Below are 14,112 nucleotides of genomic sequence, written 5' to 3'. Positions count from 1 at the left end.
TGAAACGTGTAGCTCAGTCTGGTTTGGAACTCATCTCTTGCCTCAGCCTCCTGAATACTAGATTGCAGGCATGTACCACCACATCTGGCTCATAAGTTATTTTTTTTTTCCCCCCAGTGGTACATTTCTAAAATTTTATTTAGATATACTTTATATATGAGGCATTCATTCCTTTTGGTTTTTTTGAGAGGAGGTCTCCCACCCTGTTGCCTAGGCTGGCTTGGAACTTGCTATTCAGCCCGGGCTGGAGGCCTCACCCTCAGAATCCTTGTACTTCAGCCTCCTGAGTGCTGGGGTTACTCTTAGGTGCCATGCCTGCCTAGTTCACTTTTATAAAGTGTAGGATTCATTGGTTTTTCATATATTCACAAAGTTCTGCAGTCATCACATTCCAGAAAATTGTGATCACCCCTGAAAGAAATCCAGTATCTATTAGCAGTCACTCCCCATTTTTCCTTTCTTCCCAGCCCCTGATCACTAATCTCCTTTATGCCTCGATGGATTTATGTGCTCTGGGTATTTCAAGTAAATGGATCCATATACTATGTGGCCTCCTGTGTCTGGCTTCTGTCAGTAATCTTAGTGTTTCCAAAGTCTTCCACGTTGTTGCATGCATCAGTGCTTCACTTCTCCTTATGGCCCTTCTGTTTATGGACAAACAGAAAGAGTAGAACTTTTACCATGCCTATAAAATTGTCTGTTTTAGTTGAATTTTGAAAGAAGTGAAAATATAATAAGAATCTCAAGTCAATACTGGGGAAAAATTAGTCAAGGATCCCTTTATGATTATTGTATTTAAAACAGTCTTATTTCAAGATTTTAGCTTTCTACCTTGCTAGGATTGCTTTGTGTCACACTGTGCTTGCAAATTGTGATTATTACTTTAAATTTTGCTGGGATTCTAGATTGAGGCCTTGGGGAACTGCCATTTTATTAAATGAATGTCTTTTATTCATTTGTATAATAGGAACTAGCGGATTCTGTGGATATTTGGAAAGAAGGAAATTTACCTAAATAATTAGTTTGTATATTGAATTAATTATTAATTGAATTCAAACATTCTAAATGTCTTTGGCAGATTAACACATTAAAATTTCACTGTCATCTTATAAGATGGGTGTTAGTAATTATCTTTACTTTATAGATAAATGAGGTAAGAAGAAATTGGGAAACTGGTGAAGGTCATACAGTAATAGAACTAGAATTTGAACCAAGGCCCCTTAACACTAGCTGTAATTGTAGAATGCTACTGGGCATGTTGCTACATTTTGTCATTCTGATTCTTTGGGTTTTAAATTGGGTGGTTGACCCTTTTGTTGTTAGTCATTCTGAGCTCTGCCACTTGAGCCATGCCTCTAGCCCAGTTTATCTTGAAAATAACCTAAAAATAATTACTTTTGAAAAGTAACCTAAAATGTATGGTTTTCTTTGATTTTAGGGAATGACAGAGGAGGAGGAAGACAAACTCCTGGCACTGAAAGACTTCATGATGAAATCTAATAGAGCGAAAGCAAATATAGTAGACCAGAGCCATCTTCATGACAGTAGTCAGAAAGGTGTCATTGATCTGGCAGCCTTAGGCATAACTGGGAGACAAGTTGATCTTGTTAAAACCAAGCAGGAACCAGATGACAAACGGGGTTAGTACATTGTGTTTTTATCTCATTATTTTTCACTGACTAATAATAAAACAAAAGGCCACTATCCAGATAGAGAATTTTCAAATATAGTGACTCCGTTACTTAATATGGAGATGTGGGGAGGTAAACTCACAATTTAGAGATTAAGTAACCTGCCCAAATCACAGCTCTGGATGTGTCAAACCAAGACTTAACTCCAAAGCTGTACCCTTACAGTGAAATCTTCTTGTCCCTGTGGGAGTAGATTATTGAAGATGAAAATTTTTTATTCCCTTGACCACCAACTCAAGGCCAGTAGTTTGTGTAAAATGAGATAAAGGTTTCTAATTTGTTATTAGTAGGTAATGTTCAGCAAGTTTATAAGAATGGAATTATTATAAACAATGAAATACAAAAGAGTAGAGGCTAGAGACTCCTTGGTCATTTGAAGCCTTGGGATTTGGAAGTGTCAGTCCCTGTAACATTAACATTGAGTGTATGAAGTTTTTAAGAGCTTATGCATACACTTTCTGCAGATACAGTCACTGCCAGTACACACCTTTAAAAATCCCTGTATTCCAGTATCATATTTTGAGGGCAGCAAATGAATTGTTCATATTTAGGATGAAGTATTTGCATCTTAATCACTAAAGGCTTATAATATATGAAGCACTCATACAAGTTAATAAGAAAAGAGCAAGCTTACCAAAAGAAAACGGGTGAAGGATTTGAACAGCAATTAGAAGAATAGAAATATATATTTGTGTGTGTGTGTATCTATCTATCTCTATCTAAATTGAAGCATGCCATTTTTCTATGTGATTAGCATAGACAGATACTACCTAGTGTTAGAGTTGTAGGGAAATGAGCATTTTCATATACTGGTGGTGTATACAGATACATATATCTGCATAAAGTGCAGATCCAAAGGAACAAATAGGATGTGAAGTCCATTGTTGCCCCCTTCAAAAAAAGGCAATAAAAAAAATCACTTTTTTTGCTTGTTTGAAACAAAAATCTCAGGGTGAAAATCTCAGGGTGGCTTTGAACTTGTGATCCTCTTGCCAGAGTGCTGGGATTACAGGCATTTGCCACTGTCCCCTGCTCACATGCTGGTTTTAAAGGCTATCTTCAGGCTAGTTTGAATTTATGTTCAGAGCTAGAAAATATCTACAACAAGACTCAACCTTAAAAATTAAAAGGCTTTTGATGTATGCACATATGAATAAAAAAAAAGGCTTTTGACACTTGTAATTTAAAGTATCTTAACTGTTTGACCCAGTGTTTTTAGTTCTGAAAGTGTATCCTAAGAAACACTGACAGGCATGTGAAAAAAAATATAGGGATTGGGGATTTGGTTCAAGTGCTAAAGCAACTGCCTAGTAAGTACAAGACCTTGAGTTAGAATTAGAGTACAGTCAAAAAAAGAATTCTGAATGGAAGTAACTTTTTTTTGTGGTACTGGTGTTTGAACTCAGAGCCTACATCTTGAGACACTTCACCAGCCTTTTTTAGTGAAGGGTTTTTTTCCAAGATAAGTTCTCGAACTATTTGGCTGGCTGGCTTCAAACCTGATCTTCCTGATCTCTGCCTTTTGAGTAGCTAGGAATACAGGTGTGAGCCATTGGCATCTAGCTAGGAAGTAATCTTAATATCCATGAATAGAGGAATGGTTAAATAAATGCTAAAAGTATTTTGTTGAGAAGGGGAAAAAGCAAGGCATAAAACAGTATGCGTTCTGTTTTTGCAAAATAATATGCAATTAAAGTTTGTCAGGTTTACAAAGTTGGAGGACTATGCACCAGGTTGTTGGAATTGGGGGAGCTATTCATGTTCTATTTTGTTAATGTGAAAACTTTGTGTTACTTAATGTATTTTCCTATAATTGGATCATCTGTCTGTAGATGAGTGGTAGATCTATAGCAATCGATTTTCTAATTTTTGGGTTTTTTTGTGTCCCAAGTATCTGATACTGGGAATAGAGAGTTCACATTTAGCAGTGTGGTCAGTAACATTTGAAAAAGTATTTTTATTATTGCTTCTTCAGATAAAATTGTTATTTGAAATTGAACTATTTGGGAAGCCAGGAATAACCATTGAATGCATGTCTATTCCTTCTGCCGTAGAGATGAAGCAGGAGTTAATGAGTTGTTTCTGTAGCTGTGTAGATGAATAAAGTGGGGCTCCAAAAGAACAAATAGGATGTGAAGTCCATTGCTGCCCCTTCAAAAAGGCAGTGCAGTCACATGCTGGTTTTACAGGCTACCTTCCTACCTCTAGACTAACTATTCTGAATGTATTTCATAGCTAGGAAACATGTAAAACAAGACTCAAATGTAAATGAAGAATGGAAAAGCATGTTTGGGTCACTGGAACCACCGAACATCCCCCAGGCCCTGCCCAAAGGGAGTGAGCAGGAAGTGATTCAGACTGGGAAGCCTCCTCGTTCTGAGTCCTCTGCTGGCATTTGTGTCCCCTTGTCAACTTCTCCACAGGTACCATCACCTCAGCAATAGCCCTCCTTATGTCTCTCAGTTCTGTTCATCTTGGATATGTAAAGGTTGTGTACTGTACTAGAAAAATCATTATGGTAACTTGTCCTGCAGGGAGATTGTAGTTCTTTCCAAGATAGGTGTAATTTTATAGCTTAGGGGAAATGTTATTGAAAACACTGAAAGTGTTTCATTTAAGAGTACTTGCCAATAAAGTGAACTGAAATTGTAGGTTGAAGACATAATTATAAACTGTGATTAAAATTAGGCTACAGTGACCCTTTTTTGGAGGGGGGCAGTACTGGGATTTAAACTTAGGACTTTGCACTTGCTAAGCAGGCATTTGAGCCACACCTCCAGCCCAACAGTGAACCTTTTAAATATTTTTAAAAAAATTCCTCTTTCAGTGTAACAAAGTGAAAACAATACTTCTGGGAACAAGTACCATGTTTGCAGTTGTGGTAAATGTCATGATCATGTTCATATATTTGAAATGAGTTTATAATTTAAGGTGACTCTTCTGTAGCCAGTCTTTTTGTTGTCGTTTGTTTTACAGTGCTAGGGATTGAACCCGGGGCTTTGTGCATCCGTGGCACATGCCATCGTTTGAGCTATGCTCTAGTCCTTTTGTTTTTGTTTTTGAGACCTTGTCTCATTGGTACATGCTGCTACCATTGCCATGGCTGGGCAGGAATTTGCAATTCTCTTCCTTCTGCCTCCTCAGTAGTTGGGCTTATAGGGGTGAGCCACCATGCCCACCTAGCCAATCATATTTTAAGTGAAAAATAAGAATTGAGCCAGACTGATAAACTGAAATTCCATTTCTTTTCACTTAGGTTACTGAGGATTTTGTTTGACCTTATTTTTGTGCTGAAATTAAGAAAAAGTAACGTAATGTAGAGGCTTAAAAATGTGCCTTTGTTTAAATTTAACGAGGTTATCATTGACACCAATGCATTGTATATAAATAGATTTTAAAATCTATACCTTATAAGGACAAAAGGCTATTGTAATGTATAGGCACAGCATGACTGCATTTTTATCATCACATTTACTTTGCTTATGACATAAATACCTGTAATTTTGTTTGTTTTTCTAGGTTTCAGAAGTAACAAATATTCCGAGTAAAAAGCCAGTAATACAGGTTTTGAGTAGCACAGTTTTACCGTCCACCTATCAGATTCGGATCACAACTTGTAAAATAGAACTTCAGCAGCTCATCCAGCAGAAGCGGGAGCAGTGCAATGCTGAGAGGATCGCCAAGCAGATGATGGAGAATGCTGAGTGGGAGAGCAGACCACCGCCTCCAGGTAGAAGTATCCCCAAGATGCAGTTGTGACCACTGTGTGCCTAAGCTAGTAGCTAATGGGGAGCCTGATGCAGGTTGAGCATCTGTAATGCAAAATCCTAAAACAGCTTAGGGTTTTCGAGCATTTCTAATTATAGATTTTTGGTTAGAGATCCTCAGGAACCCTCTGAAATCTGAACTCTTCTGGTCCTGAGTACTTATTAGAAAGAGGGAGCAGGAACAAAACTATTACTTGAGAAGGAAGTAAATAAGAAAGACTCATAAGCCACTATCTGTGGAGTTTGGATTTTTAGCTCTGAGTAATTTGCAATGACTGGAAGGCCAATTACTTGATAATTTGGCCCATCTGTGCTACTTTTCTCCCTTGATATACCAGTTCTTTACTTACCTGGTTTTATGTTTCCTTTTCATTGAATGTCAGGCTCCTTGGAGCAAACTTTTAATTTCTGGAGAGTTTAACATTTTATCTACTAATACTCTTTAATAGAAAAGTATAACATCTAGAAAACAGTGGGGAAACAGAGAAAGCAAATCACCTATATCCACTTTAGCTGTTATCAACACTAAGATTTGGTAAGACCAAAAACTTGCTGTATTTTCAGAAGACAGAAAGGGATTTAGACACAGTTCAGTTCCTTTGAAAACATTCACTTCTGTCACCAGGCTTGCTCCATGTAATGGGCAGGGGTTCTCTTCAGCATTAGATTGGTAGATTTTTTTTTTTTAATTAACAAGTTTCTGTAGGCTTTAATAATGAAAAATTAAAACTCTTAGAAGAAATTCATAGTGTGTTTGTGTATAGACTTTGAAAAACTTCTATGAATCCCCATGGGATTTAGTGTGTGCTCAGGGAAAAGAAGAGGTTAGTGATTTAAAGATTTAGAAAATGTTGTTAAAAAGTAAGCATCATCTCTATCACATAAATATCCTGAATATTTTAAGTTATTATTTACCAGCCCTGCTTAATAAACAGAAAAAAAAGGTGACCACAAGCTACTTTTATTATAGATTCAGTTTTTATAAGCAGCATTTTATGCATAGGTGGTTACACATTTTATTCAGTAATCACAGAAAAAGTAAAATTTTATGGTTCAAGAAATGTGTAGTGACTGTTGTGTTCTTGGTTTTTCTTTCCACACTTGAGTGGTTGTGTGAAATTGTTTTTCTCTAGAGGGAAATGTTCAGCCTCTTGGTAAATTATCTAGACTTCATGACAAAATGTTTTCTGATCTCCTTCAAATTCAGCATATCCTTCTTAGAAATCACATCCAGTTTTTCCCACACTAAGGGACTCGGAAATCCAAGGGGAAACATTTTGCTTTTTATCTTAGAGTACATCAGGTTTGGCAGTTGTCTTGCTTCCATTTTTGTTTTTTGGTAAAAAGAGCTAATTTCTAAAATGACATTGTTACCACTTAGGCATAGTGCCAACAGCTAGTACAGTATGATCTTCAATGTAGTGTTCTGTGTTACTCTAAAAATAAAATAATATTAACTATTATAAAATGTTTTACTTAATACAAAAAAGTTTATTCATTCATTAACCACTGAAGATATTTGTGTACAGGGGCCAGTGCTAGGTACTGTGAATGATTCAGAAGGGATAAGACTTGGCTTTAGGCCTCAGTGAATTTACAGTTTATTAGAGGAAATAAATCATACACAGAATATACATAATGCATAGAAAATTATAGATGCAATAAAGAAGGTACTGAAAAGAAAGTCTGTAAGCATTCTGATGCTGTGACTTATAATTTTGTACTAGAATGTTTATACCATAGAATAAGTGATTGCAGATAGAAAGGGAATAAGCCAACATCTGGGTGTTTAGTGTGGGCTAGGGACAACGATGAACTCTTACATCTCATTTACACACACACACACACCCCCCTTGGGTTAAATAATATACCCCCTACCCACTTTGTGTTTGAGGAAACTAAAGCTCAGCTCTTAAATAAGTAGCCCAGGGTCAACAGTTATGTTGTAGTAGACTCAGACTGCGTCTTCCCCATGCCCAGTTTCTGTAGCTAGGATAGTCATTATCCTGACCTTGATACTAAATCAGTCGTCAGTGTTTTGTTGGGTAGCAAGTGACTACTGTGCAGTCAGATCCTGGAGAAGGACCTCAAGGTGGAATCTTTCTGAAGCTGTTTGAGCAACACTTAATTGTTACCTTGATGTTCTAGTCGATAGGTAATATCTATCATAGTACACCACTCTACTGGCTAGTTATTAATAGTAGCTTTTATTTGTTTAGTTCTTAGATTATTCTCAAGTTGGTGATTATAGATGAAGGGTGAGGGGCAGATGTATTCGTAAACTACAGCTTAAGATATACTTCTCCGCTTTGTTTTAGGGTGGCGTCCTAAAGGGCTACTAGTTGCACATCTTCACGAACACAAATCTGCTGTAAATCGAATTAGAGTCTCTGATGAACACTCACTTTTTGCGACATGTTCAAATGATGGTACAGTGAAAATCTGGAACAGTCAGAAGATGGAGGGGAAGACTACCACTACAAGGTAACATGATCAGGAGCAAATCAGTTAATTCATTCCTCAGCAAAGATTTATTGAATGCTGACTAACATGCTGTTTTAGTTGCTGGGGATACATCAATGCTAAATGGGCAGAAATCCTTCTTCTTTTGGTTCAGTGGAAAATGAAAGACAATAAAAGTATAGACAAATAAAACCAGTATTATAAAGAAAAATGTAGGAGGAAAGAGGAGTAGGGAATGCAGTAGGGGTAGGATTTTAAATAAGTTGTCAAGAGCATGTCTCCGAGAAAAATGACACCTGAGGAAAGAACTGAAAAAAACAAGGGGAAGAGCCATGTGGATGTGCTGAGGAAGAGTGTTTCCGGTAGAGGAAGCAAAGTGGGGATTTCAGAGACCTTAAGGAGGAAACATGTTTGTCATATGCAACTGGAGTAGAGCAAGCAGGAGAAAGAGTAGGAGGGGCCTGGATAGATAGGGTCTAATAGATTGTTGCAAAGGACTTTGACTGTAAGTGAGATCGCCATCTTTAGAGGGTTGTGAGCAGAGAAGGGGCATGCTTAAGGTAGATGTCAACAAAATTACTCTGTTGATGTTGAGGCTAGAATGGACAGGGATAGGGCAAATGCAGATGGGGAATGATTACAGTAATCAAAGTAGGTCATTGTGGAATGGAGTGGGCGGGGTGACAGCAGTGTTGCAGGTAGGGGAAAAGGATTAGTTTTGATGGTAGAGCCAATGAGATTTTCTGAATGGATTAGATTAGATGGAGTATAAGCAAGAGAAAATTTAAAAATCAGTGAGATGAGTAGCTGTGTTAGAAAAACTAGTACTGTGCCATTGCCCCACTGCTATGGACAAGAAGATGATTTATGACTTTGAAATCTCCAAGACTTTAAATATGCATGATTTAATTTTGAAAAATATAATTTTTATAAGTATTTTAGACTTGCATAACTTTATAGCTGTATCCATCCTTGATTTGCAGCTCATCTCTACCTCCTCCTCTCTCCCTGTCCCATCTGTCAGTCTACTGTATTCTTGTTCTTTGTGTAGTTTGAACTGAACAGAAAATTACTAGAAATCAAAATGAATCCCATCTATATTAAAAGGATATGGTGAATCTCTGGTTCTTTTCTCATTATCATTCATTGACCATAATTAAGCAAAATACCATTAAACAAAATACCCTGACAACAATGAAATAATTTAAAAGTTTACTTCGTACCTGCCTGATAAGGTTTGTGCTAATTGTTTATCTTTTAGAAAGAGTTCTGTGTTTTTACACTATGCTTAATTATTGTTTTCACGTGCATTCTTTTGGCATTGCATTAGTAATATAAGTGAAAAATAAGTAAAGAATCTTAGGTCTATGTAGCAATTTTTTCCTCGACATTTTATTATGAAATTTTCAGACCTACAGAAAAAGTTGAAGTGGTTCACAGTGAACATTCATGTACTTGCCACTCAGATTCTAGAGTTAATTTTACTGTAGTTGATGTTTTACAACCATTCATCTACCTACCTCACATTTTTCTCTCCCTGCGTCCTGGGGATTGAACCCAGGGCCACATGTTTGGCATGTGTGAGGCATGTCTCCAGGTCTCATTTTGTTTGTTATGATTTCAAGTGAAGTTAAAGATGTCAGTATCCTTCTAAAAACTCCAGCATGCATATCATTTACTAGTATTCAGTGTTTATATATTTTTTGACATGAAATTTATATGCTGTGAATGAAGTACACAGATCTTAAGTGAACCATTTTGTGAGTTCTCACAAACAGATAACCCCTCTGCAACCTGCACCCTTCTCAAGGTACATTACACCTGGGTGTTTCCTTATATCTTTTCCCAGGTAAGTTCCTGCCTCCTCCCTCCCTGTAACCATTCTTTTGCCTTCCCACCACTCTTAGGGTTTTGATTAGCATTTTTAAACATTTGTTCTCATAATTGCTTTCCAAATTGTCACTATCATTTGTATCATTCATTGTCCCTTTTATTAGAAGTTTAATTAACATAATAAACCTCAAGTAAGAACGTGGAGCCATCTACTTACTTTGCAGAAACGCTTTTTATTCCTTCCCAAATGATTTTTTATCTGTTGTGCCTTTCATATCTCAGTGTCATATTTTCAGGCAATGGTATGTCCAGTATCCCAAAAAGTTTGGCAGTTTAGATACTTTGTATTCTTGAGAAGTTTGTTTTAGATTAGGAGATTGGATCTCTCTGGGAACAGCTGTTCTCTTGCTTGCTGTAACACTTGCTCTCTTGTTTGTGGAACACAGTGGGGCTTGGTTTGGAGGTGCTTCATCCAGGTCCGGGTGGGGAAGAGCATGAGAACAGAATATGCTGCCTCCACCACATGCCTTCGTGGACTGGTGAGGGAGAAGGAAGCAATTATTATTGCCAGACCCAAGTGAGGAACAGCTGGTGGCAGAGAAAGAACAGCAAAACTAATGTGTTTTCTTAGGAAATGTTACTAATGCATTCTGAATCCTGAGCCTTTCCCCAGTGCATTATGTTGACTGTCCACTTTGTTCCCAGTTCTAACTTTCTCATTGCATTTATACCTCCTGGATTTTGGCTCTGCCATTTTCTTATTTCTTATTTGAGTTGAACTTTTATGTTTTTCCCTTATGGACTTGCTTGTGAAAATTTGCTGTTTTTTAAAACCTGTGCAAATAATATTTATTCCATTATAGTTTTCTGAATTACATTTTCCCAGTCTTCGTCTTGTGCCATCCTATTTCTGGCTTATTTATATTAATTATATGGAGGATTGATGCATTGGGTACTCGCTGAAATTAAAGTGATTCTACAGCATCTAAGTGGAGTTTGTTGTGGTGAAGAGTTTAAGCAATGGGAAAGATGCACAAGAAAGTTGCCAGTGTTAGGGTCACATATTTTGGAGTCAATGACAGTGTCAGAAGTCAACATTTTTAGTAATATTTCTACTCTGAAGGAAAGGAACTACAAAGGGCAGTAGAGGCCTGAACCATGAACCATAGGAAATTGTTATCTGTGAACCAAAACAGAGAGGCCAGAAAAGAAGAGAAAAGAAACCACTTATGTCATGGACTGCATTGAAGAGTGAATTTTAAGAGACTCCTAGACCGCTCTCAAATGAAATAGAAAAGCTAAGTAGCATAAGTTCCTACTTAGGCTATGAGGGCACTCTGATATAGTGTTCCCTGGTGGACGGCAACTGATCCACCTTCCCTGGAGGACTTGTGGCAGTAGTTATCACTGGCCTTTATGACGAATGTATCCTAAGGAAGCAACTAAGGGTAAGTCCAGACATTAGTGCTTAGGCTGTTCAGGTCACCTTTCTTTATAATAGTGAAAAACTGGAAACAAACAGTAGGGGTAAAATTGGATAAATAAGTGATGATGTAACCTATAAAACTAATTATGGAAATATATTTTTTATTTTGAAGGATACTGAAGTTTTGTGTAAAAAGCTAAATTTAAGAAGAGCATACAGAGTTTCTGCTTTCAGATGGCAGAATAAGGTCCTCCAAACATTGTTCCTCCATAAAAACAAAAAACGTGGGCAAAAACAGAAAAAGTCAATTTTTTAGAATTCTGAAAATTAAAGTCATATAATCCCAAGAATATTTAATCAAGAAAAACATCTTATTTGCTTAAAGAACTATGAGCTTTGTGGTGCTTAGCTTACTTTAATTTCACCCCCTCCACTAAGCTAACTGAACAAGAGACCTCAGTAGCCACATACAGACTCATTGAGGAAAGTCATTACACAGACAGCAATTTGGAATCCTTATATTAATTTTGAATGTCAGGCAAAGGAACAGTAAAGGATGACCCATGTACAGGAATAAAGGCAGGCAGTGGAAACTGTCTCAGTAATCCCAGACGTTAGACTTGCTAGACATAGACTGAGTCATCTATTACAAATATGGTCAAAGGACTAAAAGAAACTAGAACATTTCACCAAAGACAGTATCAATAAAGAGAAACGATAGATAACCAAATACAAATTCTGGAATTGAAAAGTATAACAACTAAAATAAAAAATTGGGCAAACTCAACAGGTTTCAAGTGGTAAGAGAAAAAAAGTCAAGACAATTTGAAGATAGATAATTGACATTATCTAGTCAGAGCTACCTTGCCTAGCTGGCCTTGAACTCTTGCCTTCCAAGTAGCTGGGATTACAGGCATGTGCCACCATACCTGGTTGCATCTATGAATCTTCTAATAGTTTATATGTTGGTTTTTTTTTTTTCCCCACTGTGACCCTGTTAAATAAGTAGGGCACTCTTTTTCTGATGAGTAAACTGAGGCATAGAGCAGGTTAAAGAGCTTGACCAAGATCATATAGGTAGTCGGTGATGGAACTCATCTTTGATTCCAGAGATAGTGCTTTTCCTACAGTGGCAGCTGCATATTAGGGATGATAGAATAACAAACGGTTGTGAGGGTCAGGGTTTAAAGCATTGCAAGAGGTAAATGAGAATTGGATCAAGACCATCAGTACTTGGGTTCTGATTAGAGAACAGGAGGGTCAGTCTTCCTCTAATTGAGAAGTGTGTGGAGATGGCCATTAGAAGAAAAGGTGATTTTGTACCATTGCTTTTAAGCAGAGATTCTCATTTTTGTTATGAATTCAGGAAGATTAAATGGACCTTAGAGTAGTAATTTTGTTTGCTAATGGCCATGTGGATATTTAATGGTAGCAGTAATGTGCTTGTTTCAGAAATGAAATCACTCTTCTCTTTCATCCAGATCTATTCTGACATACAGCCGAATTGGGGGGCGAGTCAAGACACTCACATTCTGCCAAGGCTCCCACTACTTAGCCATTGCATCTGATAATGGTGCGGTCCAACTTCTTGGAATTGAGGCCTCCAAGCTGCCCAAGTCTCCTAAAATCCATCCTCTACAAAGCAGGTATCTGTCTTCTTAAAGCACTGTATTTAGTGTACCATGGGAACTTCAATCTCCCCCATACCTCGGAATGTAGTTTGGATCACATGAGGGTCTCTTACATTGTAGTTCCCTTTTTAAGCCCATGAAGTGAATAAAGCTGGGCTTCTAGCTCGAAAATATCAAATGCACTTAATTTTAAGACACACATCTTATTTTCTGCCAGTTTGTCAAAAGCTCAGAGGGCAGGTTTGAACTGTGTTTCTTCCAGTCTGAAATCTGCCCAAATAATGGAGTTATCAGCTAAATCTTGCATCCAGCTTAAAAGCTTAAGTGGTCGATTTTGAGGTTTTGAACATTCTTCATTGAAGAGAACTTACGCAGCAGCGTTGATCTGTATTGAAATCTCTGAGGTTGGTGAGATACAATTTTCAGACAAAGTTTTGCTTGTCATTGCAAACCAAAACACTGGCTGGCTTCATTTAGGAGTTTCCTTCATTGCTTATAAATTAGTTATGTATAGTTTAAACACATGTGAAATAAGATATTTAAAGACAATGATAATTTTCTTGGCTGACTAATATGTGTTATGCCCTGAGAATTCCAAAGACTATAAATAAAGTATTTTATACCCTCTGCAGTCCAGTGGGAGGAATAGACAAAAATAGGCTGTTCATGACAGTGTTAATGCAGTACGGCAATGTGTGCCTTGCATCAGGGCTAGCAGGATCCAACTTGAAAGGGACAGAGAAGAAGGCAGGTGAGATTGGAGGTGAGTGAGCCACCCAGAAGCAGGGCGGTTGAGAAGGGCGTGCCAGAGGCAAAGGTGCTAAACCCATAGAAAGAATGCAAAATGAGACTTTTAGTTTATTGGAAGATAACTCATGGTCATTGTGTAGCTTAAGGCAGAATGGGAGGTTTGTTGGATCACCTGATATTTCTTTTGTTGTTCGGTTTTGCTTTTGCATTTAAAAAAAGATGCTAGTTTCAACATATTCATGAAATAGATTCGAGCAGCTTTTGTCCAGGACAAATTATGTATGGCCTTTAACTACCAACAAATACCTACCAGTTTTGTTTAAAATTTGTTTCAACAGAGGATGAGTGCATAACAGTATACCTCCTGAGTTCATGTGAATGACTGAGTGTTCTGTGTGCTGACTGTGCCCTCATGTCACACACACACACACACGCACATTGTGCAGGTGGTTATCTGTGCACTCACAGCACTTCTCACCTTGAGCATCACTGTTCTAACACTAAGCAGGTATTTTATTATCTACATTGGGGTACTTTGCCAGAATATTTAG

General features: G+C 37.5%; 1 protein-coding gene across 2 annotated transcripts in view; it reads left to right on the top strand.

Moving 5' to 3' along the window:
* Positions 1 to 14,112, top strand: part of Pik3r4 (phosphoinositide-3-kinase regulatory subunit 4) — a 73,873-nt gene that overhangs the window by 49,078 nt on the left and 10,683 nt on the right. For both annotated transcript variants that reach the window (XM_074059393.1, XM_074059392.1), the window contains exons 10-14: positions 1,439 to 1,640; positions 3,927 to 4,114; positions 5,211 to 5,421; positions 7,777 to 7,942; positions 12,662 to 12,826. In XM_074059393.1, the coding sequence (XP_073915494.1) occupies positions 1,439 to 1,640; positions 3,927 to 4,114; positions 5,211 to 5,421; positions 7,777 to 7,942; positions 12,662 to 12,826 (932 nt within the window). The remainder of the gene's footprint in view (positions 1 to 1,438; positions 1,641 to 3,926; positions 4,115 to 5,210; positions 5,422 to 7,776; positions 7,943 to 12,661; positions 12,827 to 14,112) is intronic.

The sequence above is a fragment of the Castor canadensis genome, chromosome 17, assembly GCF_047511655.1.
Source record: "Castor canadensis chromosome 17, mCasCan1.hap1v2, whole genome shotgun sequence".
Classification (NCBI taxonomy): Eukaryota; Metazoa; Chordata; class Mammalia; order Rodentia; family Castoridae; genus Castor; species Castor canadensis.
This window is presented reverse-complemented; position numbering and strand designations above follow the sequence as displayed.